Source organism: Hippichthys cyanospilos, chromosome 8, assembly GCF_059441005.1.
Source record: "Hippichthys cyanospilos isolate Australia breed blue-spotted pipefish chromosome 8, RoL_Hcya_1.0, whole genome shotgun sequence".
Taxonomy (NCBI): Eukaryota; Metazoa; Chordata; class Actinopteri; order Syngnathiformes; family Syngnathidae; genus Hippichthys; species Hippichthys cyanospilos.
The window spans coordinates 10,748,429-10,775,762 of record NC_142376.1 but is presented as its reverse complement, the minus strand read 5'-3'; the positions used below and the strand labels follow the sequence as shown (position 1 = coordinate 10,775,762).

Genomic DNA, 27,334 nt, shown 5'->3' with positions numbered 1-27,334 from the left:
CTACCCAGTGGGCTGGCATCTTTCGGGGTTGATGCAATACTGTTTAAATATTATTTTCCTCCATTTATTTCCCAAGGCAGGCACACAGTTTAGATGGACTGGCTCAATAATCCATATATGATATAGAAATCAAACTGAACTAATCAACATCAGGCCTAAGTCAAAATGCCGGGGCTGATTTCATTTGTCATCCCAGTCCAGTCTGGGTGTATCCCAGTCCCACCTCAGGTCATTGATACTCACACCAGACCCAAATGAAAACAGGGGCGAGAGAAAATGGATTGATGATATTAGCATAAGTGTGTGTTGCTTTTTTAAACAAACTAGTTAGTTGAATATTTTCTCAATAGACCTAATATTATTTACTACATCATTCAATGAAAACCTATACAAAACAGTATTTAAAATCATCCATTTACAGATATTTTTATCTCCACATTTTTCATAGTTATTTTTACATACCGTGGTGGGTATTTCCAAACCTTCTCATTAAGCTCAATGGAGCAACTTTTCGCTTCCCATATGCGAATAAGTTCGACAGCAGTCAAAACATAATTATTATAGCAGAATGTGTTTTTTAGGGCTATGACAGTTTTGAAGATGATTTCTTTTATATTCCTGCACGTAATAGTCACACAGGGAAGGAGTACCATCAGCGTATTTGTATTTACTTATAACCGTTTAATTGCTTTTGCCTCGCCCAACTTTCAACTTCCCCCTTTGCCCTCCCTCCTTTAGTCGCCACGGCAACCTGGAACAAAGCACATCTCAAACTTGTTCAGACAGGTCAGGTATCATATATCCTCGACCTGCCTTGTGTGAAATAGTGCTGGAATGAGGGAGTGTCACTTACTGTCAGGTGGCGGTTGACGGTATCAACACGTCACTCCAAGTCACTCCCATTGGGCGGGGGGGCAAATTTGTGGGGAGGAGCAATTGAAGTTTGGGGGATTTGGGAGTTGGAGGTTTCCCGAAGTATGATAATGGTTTGATAATTCAAAACACGAAAGTCCCTTTACTAGTGGGCTCTTTGTCTTAACTATGAGGACAACTTTGGCATTCTATATTTAGGAAACGAGACTAGTGAGGCAAGAGTATGCACTGGTGGACAAAAGTGAGCTACTATTATAATTATAACGTGTAGTTGTCCTATTACTATGCTAAAGTTGTCCTACTTGTGAAGAAAATGACTAAACTTGTACATGTACCTCAAGCTGAAGATCAAATAAATAGTCAAAGGGCTTGCCTTGCTGAATGTTTAATTTGGCTTTGGAAAATAAGCATCGGGAAGCATCGTGAGTTAATGAAATCTAGACCAAAACACAAGGCTGAAATCTTTTCACTTTTATTTGTCATGGTTTCTTCACTTACGCATCTTCCACAAATCATTTAAATAAAATGCATTGCGACATACGAGCATCTTACTAGAGCCCTCTCATGAAATGACATCTGAGTTCCAGTTTTTATTTCATGCTATGTGTGTGCCACAAAACCTCCTTCTGCAGTTTTTAAAGGGAGAGTCAAGTAAAAAATGTTCTTTATAATAATATGTTCTATTAATCTCCACTAGTGTAAACATAGCATCCACTTTTTCTATCCATCTCTGGGAGCGGCCATTTGCCACCTGTTTTCTGAGATTGATCAAGCTAAGATTTATATATACTAATATTAGTGCTGTCAACTGATGTTTAACTAATTAATCACAAAATTTGCCATGATTAATCCAGATTAATCAAATTGTTCAGCAACTTTAGTTATATAGTATATTATATAGTGATTGCAGTTACACCCTTGTATACCCAGTTTTGCCTTGTTTGAACTTGTGTGGATTCATAGAACATATTATAAAGAAACGTTTTGACTTCCCCTTTAAGGAGAGTTGTACTATTTGTGTGGGTATCAGTTTCCCTTCTGTTTTGGTTATTCAGTAACTACAAAGCCAACTGCTGGCAGGTTTGTTACTCTTTTACAGAACGTCCATCTGCTTGACAAGGTTACCGTTTCTACTGCTCGTTTTCCCTTATGACACTTACTTATACTTCAATCCTTGAGCCACGGTATTAGATACACCTGCACAATTTAATGTTATCTGATACAACGTTTAGGTGGGCGGGAATGTTTTACAAACACTCTACACAATGATGTAGTTAAGATGCAAACCACTGTGTCTGTAATGTACAGTAAATTAATATCTTGTTTAAAAAATGATCTTTCATCAGTCTTATTAGATTTTGCAGATGTAACTCATGTTGTGGCTACTATGTCTCCAGCAATTGTAACCAACTTGAAATATATACTGTATTTCTACTCAAGAACTTTCATTACTTCTACCATAATTTAACCTTCATTTTAGAACTGTCTATGCAAAGATGTTCCATTTATGACATTTTAGTTTAAAAAAACAAACACTTCCTCCTCCAGATCGCGGTATTTGTGCATACAAATGCATCAGACAGCAGAGATGCATGATATTGAGAACATTAGCTTAGTCAATCAGTAAACAGTGTTGACTCTGTAGGCAAGACACTCGACGGCAACTCAAAAGAAAAATGCTTCAGATTGGATTGAACCTTTGTACTTATAATGCCAGCGAAATCCCTTTCAAGTGGTGCGTCAACTCCCAACCATTGTGTGCGGGGAAATTCTCAAGTGTTCCCCATAGAGGGACTCTTTTTCTTTATTGTTTTGTTTTTTGAAAATGCACAGAAGAGGACTGCACTGTCACAACAATGTCGGGGTCTTACTGGGACGACCCAGCGCTGGTGGAGACTTGCTTCTCAGCTCTTTGCACTTCAAGCTGACCGGCTGGGCCCACATAAGAGCAGGGGCGGACAGGTGATGCGCTGCGGCCTTCTGCTGATGCGCGCTGTTAATGTAGCTGGAAATGAGGAGGGTGATCTCTCTGATCTGTTGATGAAACCCAACAATCAGTACGTCTTACCACTGAATCACATTTATGCATTAAAAAAATACACTGGTGGAAAAGTTACTAAAGTTACTCAAAATCTCATTTGGATGCAATGGGGTTAACACCTGCCTAAATAGATAAATGGCATGCTTCTGCGCTTAGATAGTGGGTAGATTAGGCAGTTTTTCATTACGGACAAGGTGCTGCAGGTGCTGCATTTACCATTGTCCGTAGCTATAACATGGCCCCCTCCAGAGAATTGCCATCCCCAATGTAATATAATTTAATGATAACTCGACCTATGATTATATTTAAAACATACTGTTGGTAATTAGGAACACATTCAACGGTCTAAATCTTACACACTGCCCCTTTAAAGTCTACCTGTGGTAAAAAAAAAAAAAAAAAAGAAATCATCATTATCATATGTGAATGTTTTTAGCAGAAGACCTTGTTTTTCAAATTCATGAATTATATTCATTCTTCAGACTTTTTAATAATCTGTAGGAACCCTGTTCACATTAAAACAGAGTGCGAGGCACATGTTTCTACAAACCTTTGACTCGTCCATGGCAAAAATAAGGTTCTCTGAGGGTTTATCTTTGCCCGTGTTGGTACCGTTGTTCTGGGCCACCACAAGCATAAAATCTTGTTTGTAGCCTCCAAACGTCATCACGTTTTTGTAGGGGTGGGACACCAGTGGTTTCTGAAAAATCAAAAGCAAAAAAAAAAAAACTTCAATCAGCAAATATTTAATAGGTTATGCTAGTCTTGGTGAACTTTGTGCTTTCCAAATTGGACTATTTCTGACCTCTTTCGCTACAGACACATTAAATTGAGAGCTGACTTGACAACAACTTAATTTAATAATCCTTGGTGACCATTGTACTCACCTGTGCTAAGTGTCAAAAGCATTTTTTTAAAATTTAATTTAAAATCGAAAAGGTGATCATCAGAGAGAAGCTCACAATAGAGTTGTGCTCCAAAACACTGATCCCATCTTCGTGAACAGCCAGCCAAACACGTTTTCCTGGGTCTGGAGAGGGAGTGATGGACTGAAAAAAACAAACAAACAAACAACCCTCAAATCACAAATTCATTCATTACACTGTACACTTTGATCTTTATTGTCAATTCCAGAAAAAAAAAACACACAAAAAATTGCAACTAAAATTTAACCCTATAAATGAACAGATTCAGTTATAATGAAAGATGTACAGGTAGTATGTATGTAATGATAAACTGTCAATAGTTATTATTTTTTCCATCAAAAAAATTGTCGTTTTCTTTTCAATTAAAAAGCCAGTATTGTTTTAAATTAATGCAGGTAACGATATGCAATTATTCACGTTTGTCAACAATTTGTCATAAAATGTGGTGGCAGTTCATAACCATTGTTAATATGATTATCATGAGTGACAATATTTTTTTAATGATGATCAAAACTGAGATTGCTGCGATCAAGTGACATATCAAGATATATTTCCTTTTTAACTCTCTACCAGTCTTAATTTTCAAATAAACTTTCTTTGGACTGCCCAGGCATGTTTACCCTTGCTCCAAAAATGTGTTTTCTTAATTTAAGGCTGCATTTACTAGTACACAGTGTAGTTCAAGTGACACAATTTAGATATGAGTCATGGCAGTATTAACAGAAATAGCAGCATGGGATAAAATATTCTCAGGTAGAAATCAGGTTTCTTCTGAACGTGGGTAAAGAGCTATCACTTATTGGAAAACCTCCAATAACAGTGAAGTAAACAACACAAATAAACACCTCTTGTAATACTAAACTACAAAAAAGCCGAGACTATTAAATATAGTCTAAACTATAGAACTGAGGTGAGATGATTAATATATAAATAATTGCATACCCTGGCCAGCAGAGTTATGCCGAGATTATTTAAAATAATAAGTGAAGATACAGTGCAGAGCAAGTATTTGTGTTGACTATGTATGATTATTTACATTTTGTGTTGTCACTGCTACTTGTACTTGTAGTAATGTTTTTGGGGCATTTGTATTTGAGTTGACACACACACCTCAGCTTCAAATAGCTTGGCACCAAAAAACGGCCACTTCTTTGCAACTGTCAAATAAATCCTGACACACTCAGATGAACTTCGGCCTCTGAGAGAGGTCCAACGAGCAGAGAGACGCTGGAGCAATTGCCTAAAAGAAAAAAAAATATCACCAATTATAGCCGTCAAAATACTTAGTTATGGTGAATAACCGATCCCCCCCCCCCCAAAAAAAAAGAACAACAACGACAAAAAAAACCATAGGATATGAAATAGTGCTTTGGGAAAGATAATCTACAAAGTATTACCTAATGTTTCCCTCTGATGTGGTCCGACGGTAATGTTTGGGGTAAAATCTGTCCAGGACTTGTTTCAAGGTTTGATTAGACTTAGTTTGTACTGGTCCTGGAGTTGAGGAGGGGCGTTCAAAATCTCCAAACTCAACCTGACAAGTAGATAAATGAAAACAGGCAATGAAATAACAATAAACATATTGAAAGAAACATTTTGGAACTTCCAGACCTGGGCCAGTAAGGCAGCCATTTCCAGAGCCAGCTCCTTGTTGACGGGGAAGTGTCCTGCTACAATGGCCTCATTGATCTGATAGGCCAACAATAATCTTTCCCTCTCTGACTCACCCCTTACCTGGCTGGAGAAATATAACCTGGAAAGGTGACATTGTGAATTCCATTAACTTATTTAGATTTGATCTCCTCAAATTAGATTTCTTTTTTTCCCCTTTTTGGGTCAGCGTTACACATACAAACATAGAAAAAAAAGAGAATTACATTGAGAGGAAACATACGTTTGTATTCATTTAAATTTTCTAAAGTAATTGGCAGATTTGACTAATGTAACACATTAGTGTTTATTATACATGCATACATGTGGCACAGTGACACAGTATGCTGGCTGATTGCGGCCCGACTATCATTAATTTTTCCAGGACAATTTTTGGCAGAAAAAAATCTGCCAATTACTTTATAACTCCTTTAATGCCAAGCGTTATCAGAAAAGGAAACCTCTAGAGGGCCAGGATATTTAGGATTTTTACTCATCTTTCAATGCCAACAGAATATTATGTGTCTATGTCTATGTAAATATGGGCGCTATTATATGAACGATTGACTTCCATTCCTCACTTTGAATTGCATGTAAGTAATAGTTATGTTCTATGTGTGGAAACACTGCCACCTAATGGCCAAAGTTATCACTACATTGCTCAACTGGCTTATATTAGGTAAGCATCAGTCAAGGATGCCAGTAACCCTCCATAAAAAAAAACAAAAAAAACATTTGACTACAATTGTATTATTTATTATTGTCATTACTATTTTAAAAGAGAATTCTCATCCATGGCACTCAAAGAGATATTATGCTTTACAATTAACTCCTACTGTAGATTTCTTGACATACCTGTTCTTGTAAGTGAGGCGGACTGTTCTGGTGTTTTCGGACTTGCCAGTGTTCTGCTCTTTGGATGCTTGCTCCCATTTAGATATAATATCACAAATCTGCCATAGACATGTAGTTACAGTAAATTTAAAGGAAAAAAAGTTGAGAATTGCAAAGGAAGAACATGAAACATACATCCACAATAGACTTATTGGAAACATCCATCAAACAAGTAAAAGCGGTTGTACTGTAAAATAACCTTAATGCTCCCTTGATGCAAGCAGTGTTCCAGCTCTCGTCCAGTAGGGTCATCAGTGTACACGCTGAAACCTGACAGCCCCGTTTTCCTCATGCCGGTATCCTGGTTGAGACGATACTGGAACTCATCAACTGTGGTCGAAGCATCAAAACTTACCACCTATGAAAAGACAATCCCTTTTAGCAAGATTTATAACATTATGTTAAGTGATTATGAAAAGTGTTTGTAAATCAGAACCTGAACAAATAAGAAGAAGACAACAGGAGGTCAATATCAATATTATAATTCAAAGTGAGACCAACAACGTATTTTGAAAAGCACAGAAAAATAAAGTACATACCAACCATACATTAAATCAGAACACACCAGTACAGGTGCACAATGTGTATTGAAAGTAAGGCTGAGCAATAAATCAAATTAATTTGTTTATTTTGTCATTTTAAGCATCAAGGATTTCAAAATTAGCACAGTCGTGAAATCAAGTTTTAAGACGTGTTTGCAATAAATACTAATAACCTGGATTGTTCACTTATTTAGCCATTTTTAGCAGTAAAAAGTTCAAATACGTCTTTGATTTGATGACAAAATTTCATCTATAATTAATGCTTTTAAAACAATTTTTTCCCTCATGCTGTCATCTGAAAATGACATGACATGCTGAAAGCTCCAGTAACGACCAATCCATCATGGTTTAGCTTATGGATCTCACATGACCAGCAGGTGAGTCACGATTGGTTGTTACCTGAGCCTTGAGCACAGGTGTTGTTGTTTTCAGTCAACTGCTACAATGATGTGTTTTTAATGGTAATTATTGTACATTAAAAATCATTTTGTAATCAATTTACCATAATTATGAACAAAATATTTTTACTGCTAAAAATGGCCAAGTATATGGACTATTCCTTTAAGCAAGTCACACACAACCTATGAATGTTGAGTTTGTTTTAAAACAGAATTTTAAATCAATATTCATTATTTTTGTCTAAATATTTTAAATAAATCAAACCTTTAAATGTTTGTTTGGTTTCTTTCATCCATTACAATCGAATAAAATTGTAATACTCCAGACTGACGGAAGAAAGTTGAGATTTCATTTTTTGGTCATATCGCCCAGCCCTAGTTGAGTGTTTGCAAGAACTAAATTGATTTTTTACAGCCACTCACTCTTTGTCATAACCACTCTGTCTTTATTATCATCTTCTCTCATTTTATGATATTACCTGGTAGGTGTTATTGAGGAAGTGGACGGGCACACTAAAGGGTAGGGAGTGGTGATAGGGATTCCTTAGCAGAATAGACAAGATCTCCATACGGGATGGTCTGGCCTGCCGCTCACCCTTCTGCTGGGTGCGCTCCATTGAACGTTGGCAGTAGATGGCATATTTTCCCACCTCGCTCCTGGGGACAGAATTAGAGGCATTAATAAAGTAATAGTCATAAAGTGTGTTTACAAACCCTAGCAAAAAATGATTGATACCACAAACAAGACTATCACATGGGCATATTCTTGGAATATTAATCAAGTAACAGTCCATACGTTCATTTGTTTTCTCTAGCCGCTTATCCTCACTAGTAAACCTAAACTGGTTGGCAGCCAATTGCAGGGCACACAAGACGGACAACCATTCACGCACCTAATCACACGTAAAGACAATTTAGAGTGTCTAATACACCTAGCATGCATGTTTTTGAAATGTGGGAGGAAGCTGGATTGGCCAGAGAGAACCAGCACAGGCACAGGAAGAACACAAAAACTTTACACAAGTCGGCCGGAGCCAGCTGGAATTGAATATGGGACTCTCAATTGTGAGGCGGACATGCTAACCACTCTTCCACTGTGCCTTCCTATCAAGTATCGGTGTCACTTAAACTTTTGTAAGACTGCCTTTGTTCAAAGAGACTTTTATTTTTATAGCTCTAGAATTGGATGCCATTAGAGAGCCGACACACCCAATACGCAACATCCGGATAAAGGTCCAAATGATTAGTCGGCTAGCCGATTAAAATTCTTTTGTATTTTTTTGTGAAAACCAATGAACAGATCACAACATAACACAATGACACAATACTCACCTCAAAAGAAATTGAAAAGAAAAAAAAACAACAGTCAAATGTTTTGTCCGCTATTCATATATTTGTGTTTAGCATCAAGAGAACATTATGTTTAAATCAATCAGCCCATTAATCGTTCATCTGAGTTTTATTCTGCCAAATATCAAAACTGACCCAAACTACTACATATTGGTCAGGCCCTAATTGATTACACTATTTATATGTATAAACACTTGAAAATGTACAATATTTTGGTGATAAAAAAATAAATACCTTTTTCATGAGGCGCAAATTATGATCATTTGTTAATTACTGGAACACAACCTTCAACCAAATCATGTTAAAATAAATTCAGAGAAACCAGCATGACAAGTTCTTAATTTGAATGATATTTACATTAGGTCGATACACATTGGAACAAAATGATGTTTAAACAAATATTCTGTTTCATTTTTTTTCCCCTGTAAAAGGTTGCAAAGCAGTTTCACAAAAGTATTGTCTAAAATGTGATGAAATTATTTCAAGCTACATGGCACTAATGAGAGCCATGGCCACACAGTATACCCGAGCTCCAATAATTATAGCAAATTGATCATTTAAAAGTGCACCTCTCACATTAAGCATGTTTACCGAAATGTTTTTTTTTCACTTCCAAAAATACATTTAGAAAAAATCTGGAAAGTTTCTTTCTAATCGTTGGTGTGCATTTTTTCATGCTAAACGTTTGGTGTATCAACTCAATGCTCATGTCACCTGGAATCCTCATGTCTTTTGAGATGAACTTGGAGCAGCCAGAGAAAAGGATGCTGAGGCAGAAACAGTCCAACACACAAGGCTAAAAACTGCCAGCCCTGAAAAGTGACAAATCACATGATCAAACACATAATGCACCGAGAAAGCACCTCAACTCCGAATAATAATCGATCCATCTGTTTATTATTTTGTTAAATCAATTTGATGTTAAAAAACAGTGTTTTCTACACATCCGCTCTATTCAAAAATACGTAGTACAAAAAATGAACAAGCATATACATGTTTTATGACTCTGTGACTTGTTTGGTCGATAACGTCAGAAAAGAGACACTTCATTTTTATTCAAAACAATAATAAGCAGTCTAAACCAGGAACCGATGACAGAAGCTGATACAACACATAAACGAACAGTCAAAACGGCTGAAATGTGTCTTTGAGCTATTACGGTAATTTTCTTTCACTGATAATGTACTCCAGTGGCGCAATCGGTTAGCGCGCGGTACTTATATGACAGTACATCACAGAGCAATGCCGAGGTTGTGATTTCGACCCTCACCTGGAGTAAAGCTTTAGAGCAAGTGGTTATGATCACCAAATGCTTCTAAGCATTTTTATCAATGGCTTTCCCGAACAGTGATAGGTTAAAAATAGGTCAAATTAAGACAATGTGCATCTCTCCAGTAAAAATAAGATTCTCCTACTTCTTTGGTATTAGGAGCAAAAACTCAATTTCTGGCAACTTAGGTTTATTGAAGGCTTTATCTGCACTGTAATGTCAAGCTGTTAATGAGCGTGTGAATGGTTGACTTCCTATTTGTGCCCTTTGATTGCTTGATGACTTAATGTCCGCTGGGTGAGGCTCCAGTCCACCTGAAGGTCAAGTGGAAATAAGTAGTAAAGAATCAGATGGAGGCCAACAGTGCTCTCTTGTGGTAACTTGACGGAGAACTCATTGGAACTTGCTAGGCATAATGACTACGTGATTAGCAAGCAGTAGATTTGAATGGTCAGGCTACTATTGCCACCAGGTGGCGAGCATTCGCACCTGCAAGGGTCCCGGGTGGCCGTGCGGCTGTTTCCTTCGGGTCTGCTTAATGAGCTGGCAGAAGAACTCGTTTTGAAGCTCAGGGTGGGTCAAACACACCTGCAGAGCGCTCTGAGCTAGGGAGACGTGATAATCAATAGCCGGGGCATCAATGGCAACATTGATGAATAGCTGACAAGTCTGAAAAGGAAATTAACAGGTACTTCAAAAAAATAAACGGGCTTTCAAAATGAGTCATGCTCAGAATATTTAACTGAGAGTGAATGGTTCGAGATGGCTGTTGTCAGAATAAAATAAAGTCAATGCAACTTCTTGTTCAACCAAGAATGTTCCATTCGCTCCAAAAATGCAGAAATTCGGTAAAAATAAAGCATAGTCAACAAAAGAAAAAGCATGCTTATTTCCACACCTTAAAGAGTTTGACAGCCTCTGTTTGCAGGGCCTGTGAAGGTAGCGTGGTGAGGGGGGACAACAAAGCCTCTTTACTGAAACATAACGTTGGGTGTCTCCAGATCTGATTGTCTGGGGGAAAACAAAAACCAGTAATACAGATGAACCCCCTCCCTCCAACACTTCAAATACGACATGAAAACAGCAAGATGTTAAAGTGCAGTACTTGTAAATTCTTCATCTCTTTACACAGACACAAGATTGCAGACATTTTTTTAAATAAAATCAAATCTTCCATATTTTTAAAAAGACACAAATAAAGGCAGCTAGATTTTTCATCCGTTTCATCCGGATTTTTAATTTTGGCAGTTTTGAGGAGATTGTTGGAGACATGTAATGATTTGTTTTCTTCCATGTCAATATCATTCAATTTTTTGTTAATCAATTGTGTGTCATGAAAACTTTGACCTTTATCACAAGAAGAAAAGCTAGCTATCTGAAAAGGTCTTCCACATGCTTACTTGGCTCTCCATCCATCTGAAAGAGTTTCCCCACCAATTTTTCAAACTCAGTGCCGACTTTCCCCGTCATGGTTCCTGCCGCGACACACAGGTGGTACAGCCACGAATCCTAAATAACAGCACCTCTGTAAGCTATTTGAACGCCAAAGAAACCTCTGTATAACTCTTGTAAGTGTCCAGCATTGTGGAAGAAACAGACTGACCTTTTCATGGCAAGATTCGATTAGAAGATAAGTCGGTTCTTGATCCTTTGGTTGAATGGAGATTGTATAGGACACTACCTGTAAACCACCCCCACATGCCTTCAAGCCATCGTCCGAGTCCCGCGACTTGTCCACCTCCTCTACCTGGGCATCCCAAAGCTTTATCTGACCAAGTGGAAACTGAGAACACACACGAGAATGAAACAGTCAAATCAGCAAGGGCTCACTTTTATTTTAAGTCGATCCACGAGAATTTGTGGGACAAATCTATTTTTAAGATGGTAAATGTCAGGCGCACAACCTAGAAGCAAGCAGGATATGGAATTTGAAAAACATCTTTATACATGAAAATTCAACGTGACCTCTGCTTTGAAAACAAAACCCGAGACTCGTAAGACTATACTCCGAAATTAGACTCTTATGACTAGACTCAGAAAACTCAAAAAATAGACTTTGAAAGAATCCAGGAAGACATTTTGCCAGCTTGACGTTCTGACATTTCACAGACAGCTTTGCGCTTAAAAACTGTTCGACATCAACCACAGATGACAATTAAATAAACTCAAGAACCATTACTACATCATGGCAAATGATACATCAATGGACAAACCAGACACGACAGAACAAGACTCAATATGACAAAGGCGATAAATAAGAGAAATACATAAACATGAATTTTTATGATTATCATCATTTCAGGTCTAAGTTTTATTATCTTGAGCTATATTGATGTAAGTGATACATTTTCAGGAATTGGATATTTTGAAAGCAATAACAATGTAGCAACTTCAATTTTAACCTGAAAAAGCGAATAGAGCAATCACTTTTGTAAATTGAATTATACCTTGTCCTCTTGGCTGCGGAAGTAGTACATCGTTTTCCCAATCAGCGCACACCATACCCGCTTCGAGTAGCCATGTTTTACCTGCCATTAACAAAAAGAATTCTATTATTTCAGAAATTGTTGTGACTTCATTAAAAAAAGGTAAATGAGAACAGTGCAGTGTGCATAATGAAGCAACAAATCATAACAAATTTGTGAAAATCTGTACTGTATTGATGTAACCTTGGTAAGCAGTCCCTTCATGCCGGGCCGAATATCCGGCTGAGTGAAGAGAGGACTCGCCGCTTTGACTCTTAGCACACTCTGCAGCACCATGAGCCATTCCTCGAGCAGATTAGGGGAGTCCGCTTTCAGGAAGTAAACTCGCTTTCCCGTCACTATCTACACAAAAAAATAACATGAGTAGGTCTCGCTTCCAATTTCCGAGCCAAGGAACTTGAACTACATATAAAGGTTTGATTTCCATATTGGTTGTTTGACACACAATCAACATTTGTTTATTCTCATGTAAAACACAATGTGTGCCTGCTTACCTGGAGCACTTGTTTTCCTTCTCCCCTTGCGATATTGCTGGTGGCATTGACCTCAATCTGACCTTGAGGTTTCTTGATCACATCGCTCTGCGGAACCATGACTTCATATAAGAGCTCACAGTAGCGTTAACAGAGGTGCCTACATTAATTCCAGCTCATGGAAATGCATGTAAATGGAATCTCAGGCTTCAGCAAGGTAGCACCAGTATGAAAAACTCTCAAAGTCTCATGCAGCAAAAATCTGATGTGTTGTGACAAACTCACTGGCGATTTATAATAAAGAAGCTCTCCATCCTTCAAGACAAACCAACGCCTCTTCCAGGTTTTTTTCCATGTTTTGACCATTTTCAGCAGGTAGCCTGATTTCTCCATCGACTCCTAAATCATGTACAATTCAGAATGAGAATTACCCCTACCTTTACAAGCAACATTTTTTTAACTATACTTTAATACTTAACTTAACAAACGACACATTCTTCAGTATGTTTAGAATGTTTTGTTTAAGACCCCGGGAAACAGGCTTTGCTTTTGCTGTGAATAGTGTAATTATAGATTCATGCCACAGAGTGGTGCAGTTGCGCTCTCATTGTCAAAGTCTTTGCGAGAGAATTTTTTTTTGACAATTTCTGTTAATAAAGTTTTTTTTTCTAGATCCCGTTAATGATGAATGTGAATTGGAAAAAAAATCAGCACACAATTTTATAACTTTTTCTTCAGGTCAAAATGTTTAAGTTAATGTTCCAATAGATTTAAAATGATTATTGCTTGTTGGTTTGATGTATTTTACATTCTAACGGTTCAGTTGGTCAAAAATGTTTCTCATTTAAATAAGGATAGACATAGAGTCAACATTTGCTGAAAGTTAACTTATATTTTTTATTATAAAAATGATATAATTTTAGTTATATTTATACTATTTTTTAAAAAAAATATAAAGATCTTATTTCTAGTCAACACGGTGAGTGGAGCAACATGCATGAATACAGTATATGCTAAATAATATTTGTTATAACAAATTGTATATTCAGCAATATTTTTCAAAACCGTTGTTTGTAATAGAAATATGTACATTTTTGTTGTTCTCGCCAGCTGATGAGCAAGTTTTGGGGAGTTTCTGTTCTGGTTCAGAGCACTCATTATCAGTGGAATAGGCATCAGGTGGGATGGCGTAGTCACTCTCTGATGTCATTGAAGATATGGATACAGCTGCAAGTCAGGCAAAAGTGGTTTCGCGTTACCGTTGTGCTCATAGTGTACATCCAAGGCATGTTTACTAAAAAGCAAAATCAACAGTAAAATGACCTGCAAGCAGCTTATTGAGTTCAGAAGAACAAAACATTTGTTCTCATCTCTCATTTCCTCATTCTCTGTTAATCACACATCACTAAAATGGTAACAAAATGTATATCCATAATCCCTCATTGAAGTTAAAGCAGCAAACAGCATGAGTCACAATTATTTCTGCCACATTCTGCCCCGAGTCAAGGTCAGTTGGGTCCAAATTGCGCTTGTTTTGTTTCTGGATGTAAGCGAATCCTGCTTTTATTAAACACTGTGAATCAGGATATAGACAAAAAAACTGCCATTTTATGCATTTCATGTATTCGCATCTGTCTGTTGGTCCCATGATAGACCTCCACTGTGTTCATTTATAAAATTGAAAAAAAAAAACCCAATGCAATATGAATTCATGAAGGTACTTCCCAATGGCATTGGTTTTGATCATTTTGATCATTTCCTTCCAGTTTAAGTGACATGTACCTCTTTTGAGGGAGCGTGGGCTGCCTGGGTTGCTGTCTTTGTGGGAGCTGGAGGATGTGTGGGAACTGCATAAGGAACCATCCTCCTCTCCAGAACTGGATGACTCCTCAGAACTGGAAGATTCATCTAAGTATGGGTTGTTACTCAGCAGAGTGGCTTTCTGCAGAGAAGACGGGTTTGGTTTTGGTGCTCACAAATTAGGCACAGCTATGCATGCATAAACATGTGCATGCACAACACACAAAATGAGAGTGTTGCAAGTGGTTGTACTTACCCCCTTCAGAGTGGTGTAAACTGGTGTGGTCATGTTTTTATAAATGAGGGATGTGTATATTATATACGCAGGATAGGAAGACTGCAGAGAGGGGTCTACAAAACATTAAACCTGTCAGGTAAACATCAGAATTTGACTTTGTCATCATAATGGATGCCATACCTTTGCTAGTTGAATCTGTGCATGATGTCTCGGACAGTCTGATTCCTGATTTAGCCACTGCATAGATACGACTCTCCTTTGGAGAGATAACACGTTAATAGCCACAAGGTACTGTAATAAGAATAATAAGTACTATTATTAATAACAATAAAAAAAGATGATGTTAATAATATAATAATACTTATGCAGTAGATAATCATAATAATAATCGTAATAAGAATAATTTCATTTGAAGTCCAACACAATAGCTGTATCACATAAAATGAAATGGAATATGTAATCCTGCACCTGAATGTGATTTTCTCTGGGTACCAGTGGTGATGAAGAGAAACAAATATTTCAATTTTTTACATATCCTTGCTCTGGTTACTTGTTATAATATGGTTATGAAAAAGAACAGGATGACTTATAAACAATCATTATATATTTTCATAGCAGGGGGATTTACAAGAAAAACAAAAAACAAAAACACAAATCTAGAAAAACAAAAATCAGTGGGTATTCAATGACAATGACAGTAGATTTAAGTTGTAATGTCACTATTCACCACTGGATGGCAGATATTTGACATATTCAGCAGTTTTTTGTCATCCTTGAATAGTATTTTTTTATGTGAGAAAAACCTTTTACATTACATTATACTGTATATATTGTCCATATTTAAAATTACATCTTTTGTCATACTTCTGGTTAGAAAGTGTGTGGTCTTTTGTGGTCCCCCAGAAGCACTGATTAAAAAAAAAAAAACTAAAACTGTGGTCACCTGCATCATTAAATGTTGCCCATGCCTGGTATAAATAAATAGGAATATGTTTGAAAAAATCACATTCTTACCCAGGAGGGAAGCCTGTGTAAAGGGGGTGTAGGAGGTGAACTGTGACTGTCTGAATTTATTTCTGGACACTCATCAGTAGGGACAGGTGTGGCCTGTATGGAAAGCATTGTGGGTTTGCTGCGAGAGCTGATGCGGGTCTGCAGGGACGTCTCCTTGCCCGTTTCCATGTCGACCTCCTGCATTTGGTCAAGGTCAGTTTCCTGAGGCCGTGAGGAGCGCAGCATGCTGAGGGCGTTACGTGTTTGTCCGTGAGCTGCCTCAATGCTGATTGGTGGTTGGCTCAGGTGTTTCTTGGCCATAGCTACTTGAGTCAACCCCAAGCCTGCCGGGGTCCGCAGTCTGGGCTGTTTGGGTGAAGCGGGCGTATCTTTCAGGTCTTGGGGTGGGTTGGGTCGTTTGGGGGTGAGAGCTGGTGTGACGACAGGGCTGGGGGTGTTCAGTTCACTGGACGAAGATGATGAGTCAAGCGTCTGTGACTGGAATTGTTTGTTGAGCTCCTCAGAGGTACAATCCTGCTTCGTTTGGCACACATCAGAAACCCCCAGATTGCTGAACATAGGCCGCTCTGCTCGGTGCATGTCATCGTCAAACAAAGAGCTGCTGTCATCCGAGGCGGTCAGGTAGGCCTCGCTCCCGGCACGACTTAAGTCTAGACCTCCTTCTCTTATGTCACAACCCTCTCCAGCCCTTGAGAGAACCGAGGAAACGCTACAAGACTCAGGCCTGCTTGGTCCAAAGTCCAATAAATTCATGTGCTTGTTCTCCTCTGGACTGGTTCCCATGAGTTCAGTTTCATCTGGTCTCTGAACTTCAGCACCTTTGGCTGAGGCGGCCGTCTGCTTACTTTGATTGTCTGCTAGCACAAATCGCAGGATAGTTCTGACTTAATATACACTCACAAGTTACTTCATCTAATGAGATTCATAACATTCTGCCTTTTTTACAAGTCAATAATACTTGGTCTGTTTGATACTGTTAACCATTAAACATTCATTTAGCAATGGTAATTTCAAGAAGCATACAGTAGTGGTTGTCAACCTTTTGTCAACGATGTATCCCCTGTAAAATTTATATATTTTTTGCAACACAACCCATAACCGACACAAAGCATTTGGTGATTTAAAAAAGAAAAAAAAAAAAAAAAGGCATTCACCTCTGGTCTAATTTGTATGGAGCAGATGACTGAGAATTCACATGGACGTATACAATTCTGCCTTAGTCATAGCAATTCTTTCTTTTTTTAAAGCTTACTTACCATTGTTGACCTTTCTTTCTGGTTCTTCCTCGGTGCTGAAGCTCCTCTGTGAGGGAACAGGTCCTGTCAAAACCTGTGCACTCTTCCCTCTCACTTGGAAGCAGCCAAATGTCAGGCCGCTAACCCGGTGGGCTTCACCTGGCTTGCACAGAACTGCTCGTCTACCAGAACATTTCTGCTCAAATTCTGAAAAATAATCAATACATATTATAAATATATTATAAATAAGTATATTTTTGCATTATAATAGATGGTCTCTTGGCTCGCATACTGACCATCCATTTTCTTCTTTAGCTCACATATTTGAGCTTCTTGTTGTATGTTGGTTTCTCTGAGTGCTGCATTTTCAACCTCAAACTGAAAAACAAACATGTCTTCATTGGAAGGCGATGTTCTCTTGCAACTCACCTGATTATCATACAGAGAAATGCATATCTAATTTTTTGAATCAATTAAATTGTTGTGTTTTTTTTTTTGCTACCTCTGACAACTTCAGCATAACCCATTCCTTGATCTTTGCTGCTTTCTCCTCCACAGTCTTGGCATCTTGAAGCCTTGACTGTTTCTGTTGCAAGAATCCACATACAAACATTAAACCATGAGTATTTTATTAGTGAGGAAAGTAGTGATAGACCTTTCAGAAAATACATATTTTGTGCTGTATATTGGTATTTTTCTTGGGGGAGGTATGATATTATTGGGGCTGTTCATTATACAGTTTTTAACGTCTGTACAGGTGTGTTTTTTAAATTAAAAAACATTAAAAGCTTGCCAGTGTTGCAGTCTGACAGACGATTGTTTGATAATGACTAAACTATAATAATACAGCAAGTAACTGCATGAATGTATGTGTGTGTTTTTGTGTGTTTTACCTGCTCTTCCAGCTGCTGCTCCAGTTGGGTGATGACATCCTCCTTCTCCTGCACTAAGGCCTGTAGCTCTTGGCAGCGCTCAAACCAAAGCTTCTCAGAGTTTTCGGGCTGACCATCTGGATCCCTCAGCCTCTCCTCCATCCATTTTGCCTAAAGCAGTGCTTCTCAATTATTTTATGTTCTGCCCACTCTAGAAAGAAGAAAAAAAATCCCTCCTCACCCCCAAACTCTCTGCCACAATGTTAGTCTAACAGTACCCCTGCATAGCACTGTAGTCACATTAAAAGTTATACCATGGATATAGAAACTAAGATTATATAATGTCAACATTAAGTTGCTTGCTGTCTTACCTGCTGTTGAGCAGTGAAGGCTCGTTTTTCCGCATCAATTACTTGCGTCTCCAGTTGCTGAATCTGTGACATAACAGAAAATTCACTACTTATATTACATTTTTGTTTTCACATGCTTTGCTCAGGATAAAGGGACAAAAAGGTGAGTGAAATAGTAATACCACTGCTTCAATGACTACAAATTCTGCTAATCCATTACGACTAAGAATAGAAACAAATATTGAAAATAAGACCAACTTTTAAAGTATGTTAATTACAGTTTGGAATTCCATAATTCATTACAATATCCTGTATATTTAATCAATAAATTATTTATTTAATGGAGAAGCAGATATGCAGGGATTAAAATGATTGAATGTATGAATAACTAAACTAAACATTACCTAAACTTCAGATAAACAAATTGATGACGTTAAGATATATATAAAAAAATAAACAGATAAGCTAAAAGGTAAAAATACCACTGAATGATCTTGTGTGTAAATAAAGTGAAAATAAAATTTTAAATATGTTAAATGTGTTTATACAATAATGAAGATAAATATCTCTTGTATAAACTATATGAGTAAAACACCTACTCAAGTGGATCACAATCCTGATTCTTAGAAATATTAATCAATCAATGAGTACCTTCAGCAGCTGGTTTCAAATTTAGCTTTACAGGCTTCATATCAAAGAAACAAAACAAAACAAAATATTACAAACTTGAACAAAAGCCACCCGTTAAACTGTGATACAAGCTGTGCTCAATACTTTGGGTATGAAACCCAGAATGAAGTCAATTACCTGACCAAAATAAAAACCACACAGATCAACTATTTAGATTTATCTGTACTGTATTTCATTCAGCACCTTCATCCTGTTACATAAAGACAGTTAAGTGTTACATCTATAAATGTACAAACGGGACTTTGTGTGGACAGACCTTGCAAACTTGCAGCACATGTTAAAACTGAAGCAACAATATCAGGTCAAGCGGTTCACACAGTATGTACAACTCACGCCTCAAGTGACATACAGTAAACTGTCAATGTATACTTAAGTGCACACACCCAGGAGTAAGAAAAGACTTGACTGTAAGAATTTCCCTCTTGACATTCTCAAATTTAAGTAGTGGAAGCCTCCTGGGAAAGCTACTTCAACTCCAACTTCAGGGCTTCAGAGGGGATTATATGAAAGGGAAAATTATATTGTGTTCATTGACAATAATCCTCAAACATTTTTGTTTCATGTGTTCATATGAAAGTACAAAGAAGACAAGAGCTTCTCAAAGTTTCCAGCACTCCCAGTGAAGCCAAAACAAACTCTCTGCAAGGACTCCAAAGAAAAGCAAGTAATGTTGACTATTACTGCATTAAACATAAACACAGTGGTTTCATATTGAAAATGAAATGAATACTATTGTACAGGAAGATATTTTAGTTCAGAATTACAAGTGAGGTAAATTTTTGCATGTACACATTAACATACTTTTTAGTTTGCTCTTAAAGGTGCATCAAGAAAGTTAATATATTAATAAAAATATATATTTTTCACCTCATAGATACTCAAGCAATGCCTTAATCTCTACAAACAGCCTTGACACTGATATTTACAGCAATAACCGCAACAAACTTATCGAGGCACTTAGAATAGTCTGAACTCAAGTTGCAGACTCAAATGCTGCATTCGAGGACAGTCTAAAGCCAGATTTATCCAAGTCGGATAGTCCCAGTCCTGACCTCAACGCATTAGAGGCAGATGTAAACAACAAAAGTGCCTGATAGTGATTAGTAATTTATTTTTGTGGGGTCTTTTTTTGCTGACTTTGCGACTCAAACTTCTCAGTTCAAAAGGACGTTTGAGTGCACGACTCCTCATCTCCCTTGAATGCACCATATGACAATAGTAAATATCAAAAAGGCATTTAATGAATGGAGAAGACTCAGAACAGCTCTTGTCTTGAAAACAGACAAAATTGCTGGATTCACTTACACGAAAGATGAGAGAAGTAGAAATATATGTAACAAATAAAATGCATGTAATACGTAGCTGTAAAGGCACAAGCATTCCCTGACGGATGTACTTATGCATAAGGCTGAAGATGCTTGCCTTAATATAGCCTGCAGTTTTTCCTGATAAAACATGTATATCAATCATCAATATTTTCCGGCTTGAATAAGAAATTGATTGGACTTAACGCAAGTGAAAACAAGATTGCAATGAATTAACGATGAGCAGTCCAATCGAGAATTTAAAAATAGGATCTAAACCCTTAAATCACACGAGTGTCTCATGAAGCTACTGAGTTCTACTGCAAAAAGATACTAGTTGACATTCCAATCCATTGTGGACGGTTGAGGCTGCCATGGCAGTGCTCCCACTTTCACTCGAGTTCTGCTCAGACCAACAAACTAAACTCCCTGTTCTCCGAGGCAGCCACACCCTGCCAAAGCCATTCATAGTTTCCACAAACCAGACCTTCTCTGGACACACGGTCTTTTCTGCAGCTTGGCCTCCATTTCATGTCAGCATACAGATAGAGAAACTGTGAATAGGTTTATGATGTGTCACTTGATGTGTCCACACTTTGTTTTGGATGTGGATTTAAGAATTGTATGTACAGCGTAGGGAGTTTTATTAAAAGTCTCGTTAGTAAAGAATGGCTACATTGGTAGCCTTTTACAGCTTTGACAATACCCTTATTCATTGCATATTTCATTATTAGGTTGATTAAAATAAATTATAAGGATAAATATTTCTTTGAACAAAGAGAAAAATGGCAACTGGAACCCAGCACACCCTCTCCCTCTCGTCATTGTACCACAAGCCACACACGTCACTCTAAATTGCAGATATAGCATCTGGCAGAGAAAAAAACATGCTAATTACAAGGCATCAGTGCCGCACGCCAAAGCAGCATTTTATACATACACACACCCCTAAATACACATATGCACACAGGCACCAAACTTAACACAAAAACGCCATGCCTCTAAATCTGAAGGTTATATATGAAACTAGCAAAATCCGTTCAAGTGTGTCTTATTCTGAGTAGCTCATAAGGGAATAACAGAGACATTTTAAGGTTTCAATGTTGATTTGATGAAACATTCAAGGTAATATTATAAACGTTTAATACAGTATGAGTGCCCTCCCTAGTTGGTGTCATCAACAAATATGACCTGTCACCTCTCCCATAACCTCTCTTTGGTGCTATGTCACCTTTTTAGACGATTCCCTGTTCAGAACCAAATGGACTCCCATTCCTGGAATTCCACAAGTGGCGCGCTGTGTCCAACCTCTCCTGAACTCAAGCCATCCCTCCCCCGTCCGCCAGCTCACAAAGCCTCTTTCTCTGCTGCTATGACACGCATCTCCTGCAATACATTACCTGCAGGTTGAAGACCAAAAAGACTCAGCCCCAGCTGGAAGTTATTGACATTCAACACTCACAAAACACATAAAATGTGCTAGTGGAACATTTTTACACAGGGCATATTCAGTGACTGGCCACAACAGCAGGTACACCTGCACAACCCAATACAGTTTTGACCTTTTGTTCAAATCTGTATATACGTTTTCTGAATGATTTCTCAAATAAATAAGAACCTTGAAAAAGATTGCATGATATTGTGGTTAAAATGTCTGCATCATAGTCCTTATTTGAAACCTACTTACGTGTTCAACTGCTATTGTGGATGAAACATTTTCTTAGAAAATATTGCCATCGGAGTAAAATCACCAAAAGAGAATGTCAGGTTAGAAATTACAGTCTGAGAGATTAAAATATAATAAAATTGGACTGGAATGGAACACAGACATGTGCATCAAACTCAGAATGACCTTGTTCCTAAACACACACATATGAATACACACACAGTTCACTAAAGTAGCTATTTCCTCCCTTGGGGAACTCAATCCTTACACCAAGCCCCTCCCCTCTTCTTTCAACTTTATTTACATGCCCTCATTCTCAATGCATCATTTCTCTGAGGCTTTCTAGGATTTCATTTTCGTCTGCTAGAAGGCATTGATAAAGTGCACAATTGCCAGTACAGAAGAAGCATGCAATAGAAAGTATGTTTCAGCAAAATAAACAAGTGTCCGTAATTGCCAGTGGAGAATAAGTGCATCAGAAACAAAGTTTCCAAGGTACAAACAATGTTTTATATATGCTGAATAGTCTTCAGCTTCCAAAACCATTTCATTTTAATAGTAGAGGGGCATCATGCCTATATTTACACTTACATTTACATTAAATAAATGACTCCTTATTTTCCTAAGTCAAGGAGAGCCACAGCAGAAGCATAAAAAGAGCCACATGCAGCTCTGGAGCCTTATATCGCGGACCCCTGATTTAAACTTTTTACAAGTCCTTCTCCACAGATCCTGATGGGCGTTGCAAAGGTATTCACGCATGATCGCACAAATTTAAAATAACAAGCTTTGTTCCCAGTGCTGGCAGTACAATAGAAAAAAAAAAGCAAGGGACTGGATGTTAACCATGACCCCATGACATCACCAGTTTGGCCTGGAAAAAAGAGGGGACTGTCTATGTAAGGATTCAAACATCTCTTTGAGAATGCCTTCAGAATGTGGTGACCCTATGACATACAATTAAACATTGTTCTGACTTGATATTAAGACAACGTTGTTCAACTTGTGTACAGTCCATCAGATTGTTAAAAAACCTTGAGTTTCCTTTGAGAATAGATGATTTATGTAATAGTAACGTCTTCAAATATGGGCCACTGAGAGATGTTAAAAACGTATGAATGAAAGGTTTCTTTAAAAACACTCAAAATTCACAAAAGGGATGTATTTACTTAGGTTGAATGAACTTTTGCTGTCTAATTTGCCTGATGTTGAATCAATCCCATTAAGCAGTGCATTGTGAAACCATGTGTTGAGGCTACTGTTTATGTTGAAGTTCCCTGGAGAACAGCTTCAGATCTAGGCCACTGAGCAGCCCAGTGCTGGTCAACTCTGACAAATGGTTGAAACTGCCTTTTTTCTTGTGATTCATGTCACAAGAATGAGGTCTATATTTTTTTTTAAACGCTCTACGTAACTAAACTGCAGATAATTTACTAGCATACAGATGTTATATCTTTAATTTCGCTCATATTTGCTGCTTTCATTCAAATCTGTCACAACATTATTGAACTGGTTCCAATTCAATCAGGGACGTTAGCGCTAAACTTTCTGCATCCAAGCATTTATAACAGGGGTGTTCAAACTTTTCCATTTAGGCCACATACAAAAACATACAAGGATGCAAGGGCGACTGTAAAATTCTATGATAACATTTTGAATCAGTCAAAGAAGCAATTACATAGTGTTTATATTTTCAAGTGAATTTGATAAACCGCTACAGCGTAGCTTTTTGATGAGGCAAATAATTTAGGAATTTTCGGGCAGCCAAGGGCCTTATATCCCACGTGACCTAGATCCACCCCCACAGTGAACAGCAACCCAATTCCATCACATCCATAACCAGAAAAAGAGCAAATTATGGTCAGATAACCATTTTCAACAGTTTAAGGACAGTATTTCTTTATCTTCAACCATTATCAAGTTACAAACTTTCCAAATAGTGACATAAGACTATGAAGAAAAAAAACTCTGGTGTTGAAAGGGTTAAAATATTTACAAGAATAGGACTTCCACACAGAAATGATTTTTTTTTCTTCTAAAAAGGAATTATTTTATTGAAAATTGTGTTTTGAATGGAACTTTTTGTAAATATTTAAGTTTATTTTCTTTGCATTAAGTTCTACAGTATAGAAAACCAACTTCTTATATTATTAGTGGCCATTTCTTCTTTCTCTCTCTTTTTTTTAATAGCCTTGTCATATTTAATACATGCTGCGGGTTGCTGAAAAATGCATAATGTTCACAAATGGCCCCCGGGCTGCACCACTGATTTATCAGTTCCAAACATTTAAGTTTTTGTTCAATAAGATTGGTGGTAAGATTGAGAACACTTACATATATGGTGCATAAATAATATGGCAAAATGCCTTGAGCATGTGGAAAAACTAATTTCACAAAATTGTTATGTTTTACTTTTTCTTTTAAATTGAGCTGCAGACTATGATAGCATTACACAAAATTGTTAGTCACCCTTTTCCATCTTCTGTGACCAGAACCCCAAAAATCTTTGTACATAAATTCATGTTTGTTCCTGGTTTCTTCTTGTGCATTTTCAGTTAGTTTAAAGGGGCTATTCATTCATGCTTCCCTCAAAACAGGAGGAGTGGGCAGTCCTACACTAACTACCGTGTATACTGTACTGTCCTATAGACTTCTTTACTTCTGCCTACACAATCTCTAAATTACTACTGGAAACCTTGACCATACCGACAACTGTCACACTGATTATACACAAAGTAGAAAGAAAAATACTTTAGCAAACCTTGTCTGCAGTAAGCTCTCGGATTTTGACGATCTGAACACGAAACTTCATGAGCAGAGCTTCAAGGACCATGCACTTGTCCTTCCAGTCCTCTTGACTCATGGCCTCCTCACCTTCCGCCATACTGCCTGTTTTCTGATGACACACATACAGCACACAATTATATCACACTGGAAATTATTTAAATGTATAATAGCACATTTAATTCAGTATTCCTATCATGAAGAGCTTTGGAATATTATATAAAAAACTAAAAGTGTGTGTTGTCACCCAGATCTTTTGCCACAAGCCAGCACCTGAAATATTCTCAGGCTGAGCCCAGCTGGACCAGTGTGGGCAGTGGGCGTATCGCTTAGCTCGGCCAACTAGAAAAACACACATACAAGTTAACCCAAGTTTTCCAGTGCTACTATCGTTGGAAAAATGATAAAAGAGAATGACGGCGATCGTCTTTAATGGCAGACGAACACGACAGAAAGCCTGGCTTTCTACTCCCTGTAATAACCTCTCATTACCCAGCTGGCGCCCAAGCAAAGAAACTGAAAACATGCTGACGATGACTATAAACTGGCTTCCACGGGCTTATTTTTGTCACTTTCTGCTTTGGTAAACACTGGGGATTTCAAAGAAGGGACTACTCATTTGCTTTAACAGTAGATTGTTTTAAAAGTTTTTTTTTTTTTTTTTTATGAATGCAAATACAGTGATACAGGTATATGACCTTAACCTGTCAACATGTAGAAATGTCGGTTTTTTTTGTCAACATGTAGAAATGTTGTTTTTTTTTTTTCCTGTACACATCTCACTTCTCAAAGAAGTGGAATTTTAAAATATTCCAAGGTGCAAGCTGACATTTGTACCATACAGTATGTTTAATGACTTCACAAAGTTCATAGCGGTGTTTGGTAACCCGTTGTTAATCCGTGCTTTTTTTCTGCTTGTTTTTTTCTGTTTGTCCGTTTCTGTCGTTTTCATTTTCAAACTTCCAGCTGGTAAACATTTAGAGATGCCGCCCTGTTGAATAGATTAATCGATTTAAAGCATTTGCATCTTAATCAATTATAACTTAATCATAATCAATATTTATATTTAATTTACTATTTATCATAGCGGCCACTGCGCATTTATATCGACTCAAATCTAAACTCAACTGTAAAACTGCTCAGTGCTGCGAATGTTGTAAAAATCAGAAATGAAAAAAACGGAAAAAAAAGTTAACAACTAAACAATAAACAGAACATAAACTAAAAGAACAGTGCTCTCAATAAATAATTGAATGTGAGATTTAAACCATTTGCTAATGGATTCAGATCTGAACTGCATCCCTCTTGCGTTCCTTTCAATAAAAACAATGACTGACATGGAGTATTCACATTAGTACACTGCCGGCTGGTACCATTGATGGTAACGGGCGTCATGCATAGGACGGATATTCAAAAATAAATCATTGTCCACTGCAACTATAACCCGAAAACTAGTGACCATCAAACATTATGTGAATAATCTATGAAACAGTTTTCTTGAGAGAGCGCAAATATACCGCAGTGTTTCCATTATGACTTACCAGTGAAAAGATATGAAGGAACACCGTTACACGCGTGATTTCACGGCTTGTCCATGCCGACTTCTACCTATAGTTTAACGTCCCCGTGTTGGATGGTTTTTCTTGAGTAAACCAACGACTTTCTCTTTTCTCAAAGAGTTTCAGGGTGAAAAAAGTTGGTTTTGTCAACAGATCCAATCACATATTTTGTAGGCGTTTCGCTGAGTGGGAGAAAAAAAAATGATTGACGTATAAATTCAACCATTCAGAATGCTGAGCGCTATTTAGGAACAGGACACACTTTGTGCAGCTTTTTGGAATGAATATTCTCTCGACGACGAAAAAGCAATGCAATATATTTAGCAATGTCTCTAACCATCGTTAACGCTAAAGTTGGTCGTATAATTAATCAATGTGATCTTAATTCGACACCAACGTCAAACCGGAAATAGTATGAACTGTTGCTTGTTGGCTTCATTATGAATCACACAGTGGGCAGGCAGCGCTTTGCAATGATATGATTGGCTACTGCTGTTATTTACATAGCGGTCTCCCTCATACATGACCGGAAAGCAGAATGTGACAATATCAAGTGACTCTATACTACTGTACTAATGCTGAACTTAAACATTAAACTTAATCCCATGCAACTTGATTGTTTCTATTTTGTACAAATGTGACGGTATATGAAGTACAATACCTGCCCTGTTTGTAAAATTCATTAGCCAATTGAATAAGAGTGGAAGCAAATACTGCTTAAAAAATTGGTGGGATTCATTTTAATTCCGTGGGCGACTCCTAGCGGGGAAAGAAGACAAATTCCCGTATTATGATTAAAGAGAGAGTTTAATTCTGAAATGTTCTCTACCGGAAACTGATGCATTATGGAACGTGACGCAGTCGGAAGTTTGAATGCAGTTTTGCGAACCAGTACCACATGCAGCACACAGGTGAATGA

General features: G+C 37.6%; 1 protein-coding gene and 1 non-coding gene across 4 annotated transcripts; one reads left to right on the top strand and one right to left on the bottom strand.

Annotated features, from left to right (window-relative positions):
* Positions 1 to 1,329: 1,329 nt before the first annotated feature.
* plekhh2 (pleckstrin homology domain containing, family H (with MyTH4 domain) member 2) lies at positions 1,330 to 26,520 on the bottom strand. 3 transcript variants are annotated; one of them, XM_088422102.1, is made up of 31 exons: positions 26,398 to 26,520; positions 25,104 to 25,198; positions 24,834 to 24,968; positions 18,434 to 18,496; positions 18,084 to 18,233; positions 17,693 to 17,776; positions 17,487 to 17,568; positions 17,212 to 17,397; positions 15,956 to 16,812; positions 15,122 to 15,197; positions 14,960 to 15,054; positions 14,686 to 14,845; positions 13,994 to 14,130; positions 13,189 to 13,302; positions 12,925 to 13,011; positions 12,614 to 12,772; positions 12,392 to 12,472; positions 11,548 to 11,727; positions 11,345 to 11,453; positions 10,843 to 10,955; positions 10,434 to 10,613; positions 9,389 to 9,486; positions 7,804 to 7,981; positions 6,584 to 6,742; positions 6,346 to 6,443; positions 5,452 to 5,593; positions 5,238 to 5,374; positions 4,951 to 5,080; positions 3,877 to 3,963; positions 3,465 to 3,614; positions 1,330 to 2,907 (listed from the first exon to the last, which is right to left on the bottom strand). In XM_088422102.1, exons 3-31 carry the CDS (start codon positions 24,954 to 24,956, stop codon positions 2,722 to 2,724), a joined length of 4,401 nt encoding a protein of 1,466 aa, XP_088278228.1. In that variant the 5' UTR covers positions 24,957 to 24,968; positions 25,104 to 25,198; positions 26,398 to 26,520; the 3' UTR covers positions 1,330 to 2,721. The 3 variants fall into 3 exon arrangements, with proteins under 3 accessions (XP_088278228.1, XP_088278230.1, XP_088278229.1); XM_088422104.1 differs by having other exon boundaries at positions 15,956 to 16,809; XM_088422103.1 differs by having other exon boundaries at positions 25,130 to 25,198.
* On the top strand, positions 9,859 to 9,952 carry trnai-uau (transfer RNA isoleucine (anticodon UAU)). The gene is made up of 2 exons: positions 9,859 to 9,896; positions 9,917 to 9,952. It is a non-coding gene; the product is annotated as a tRNA-Ile (tRNA).
* Positions 26,521 to 27,334: the final 814 nt, after the last annotated feature.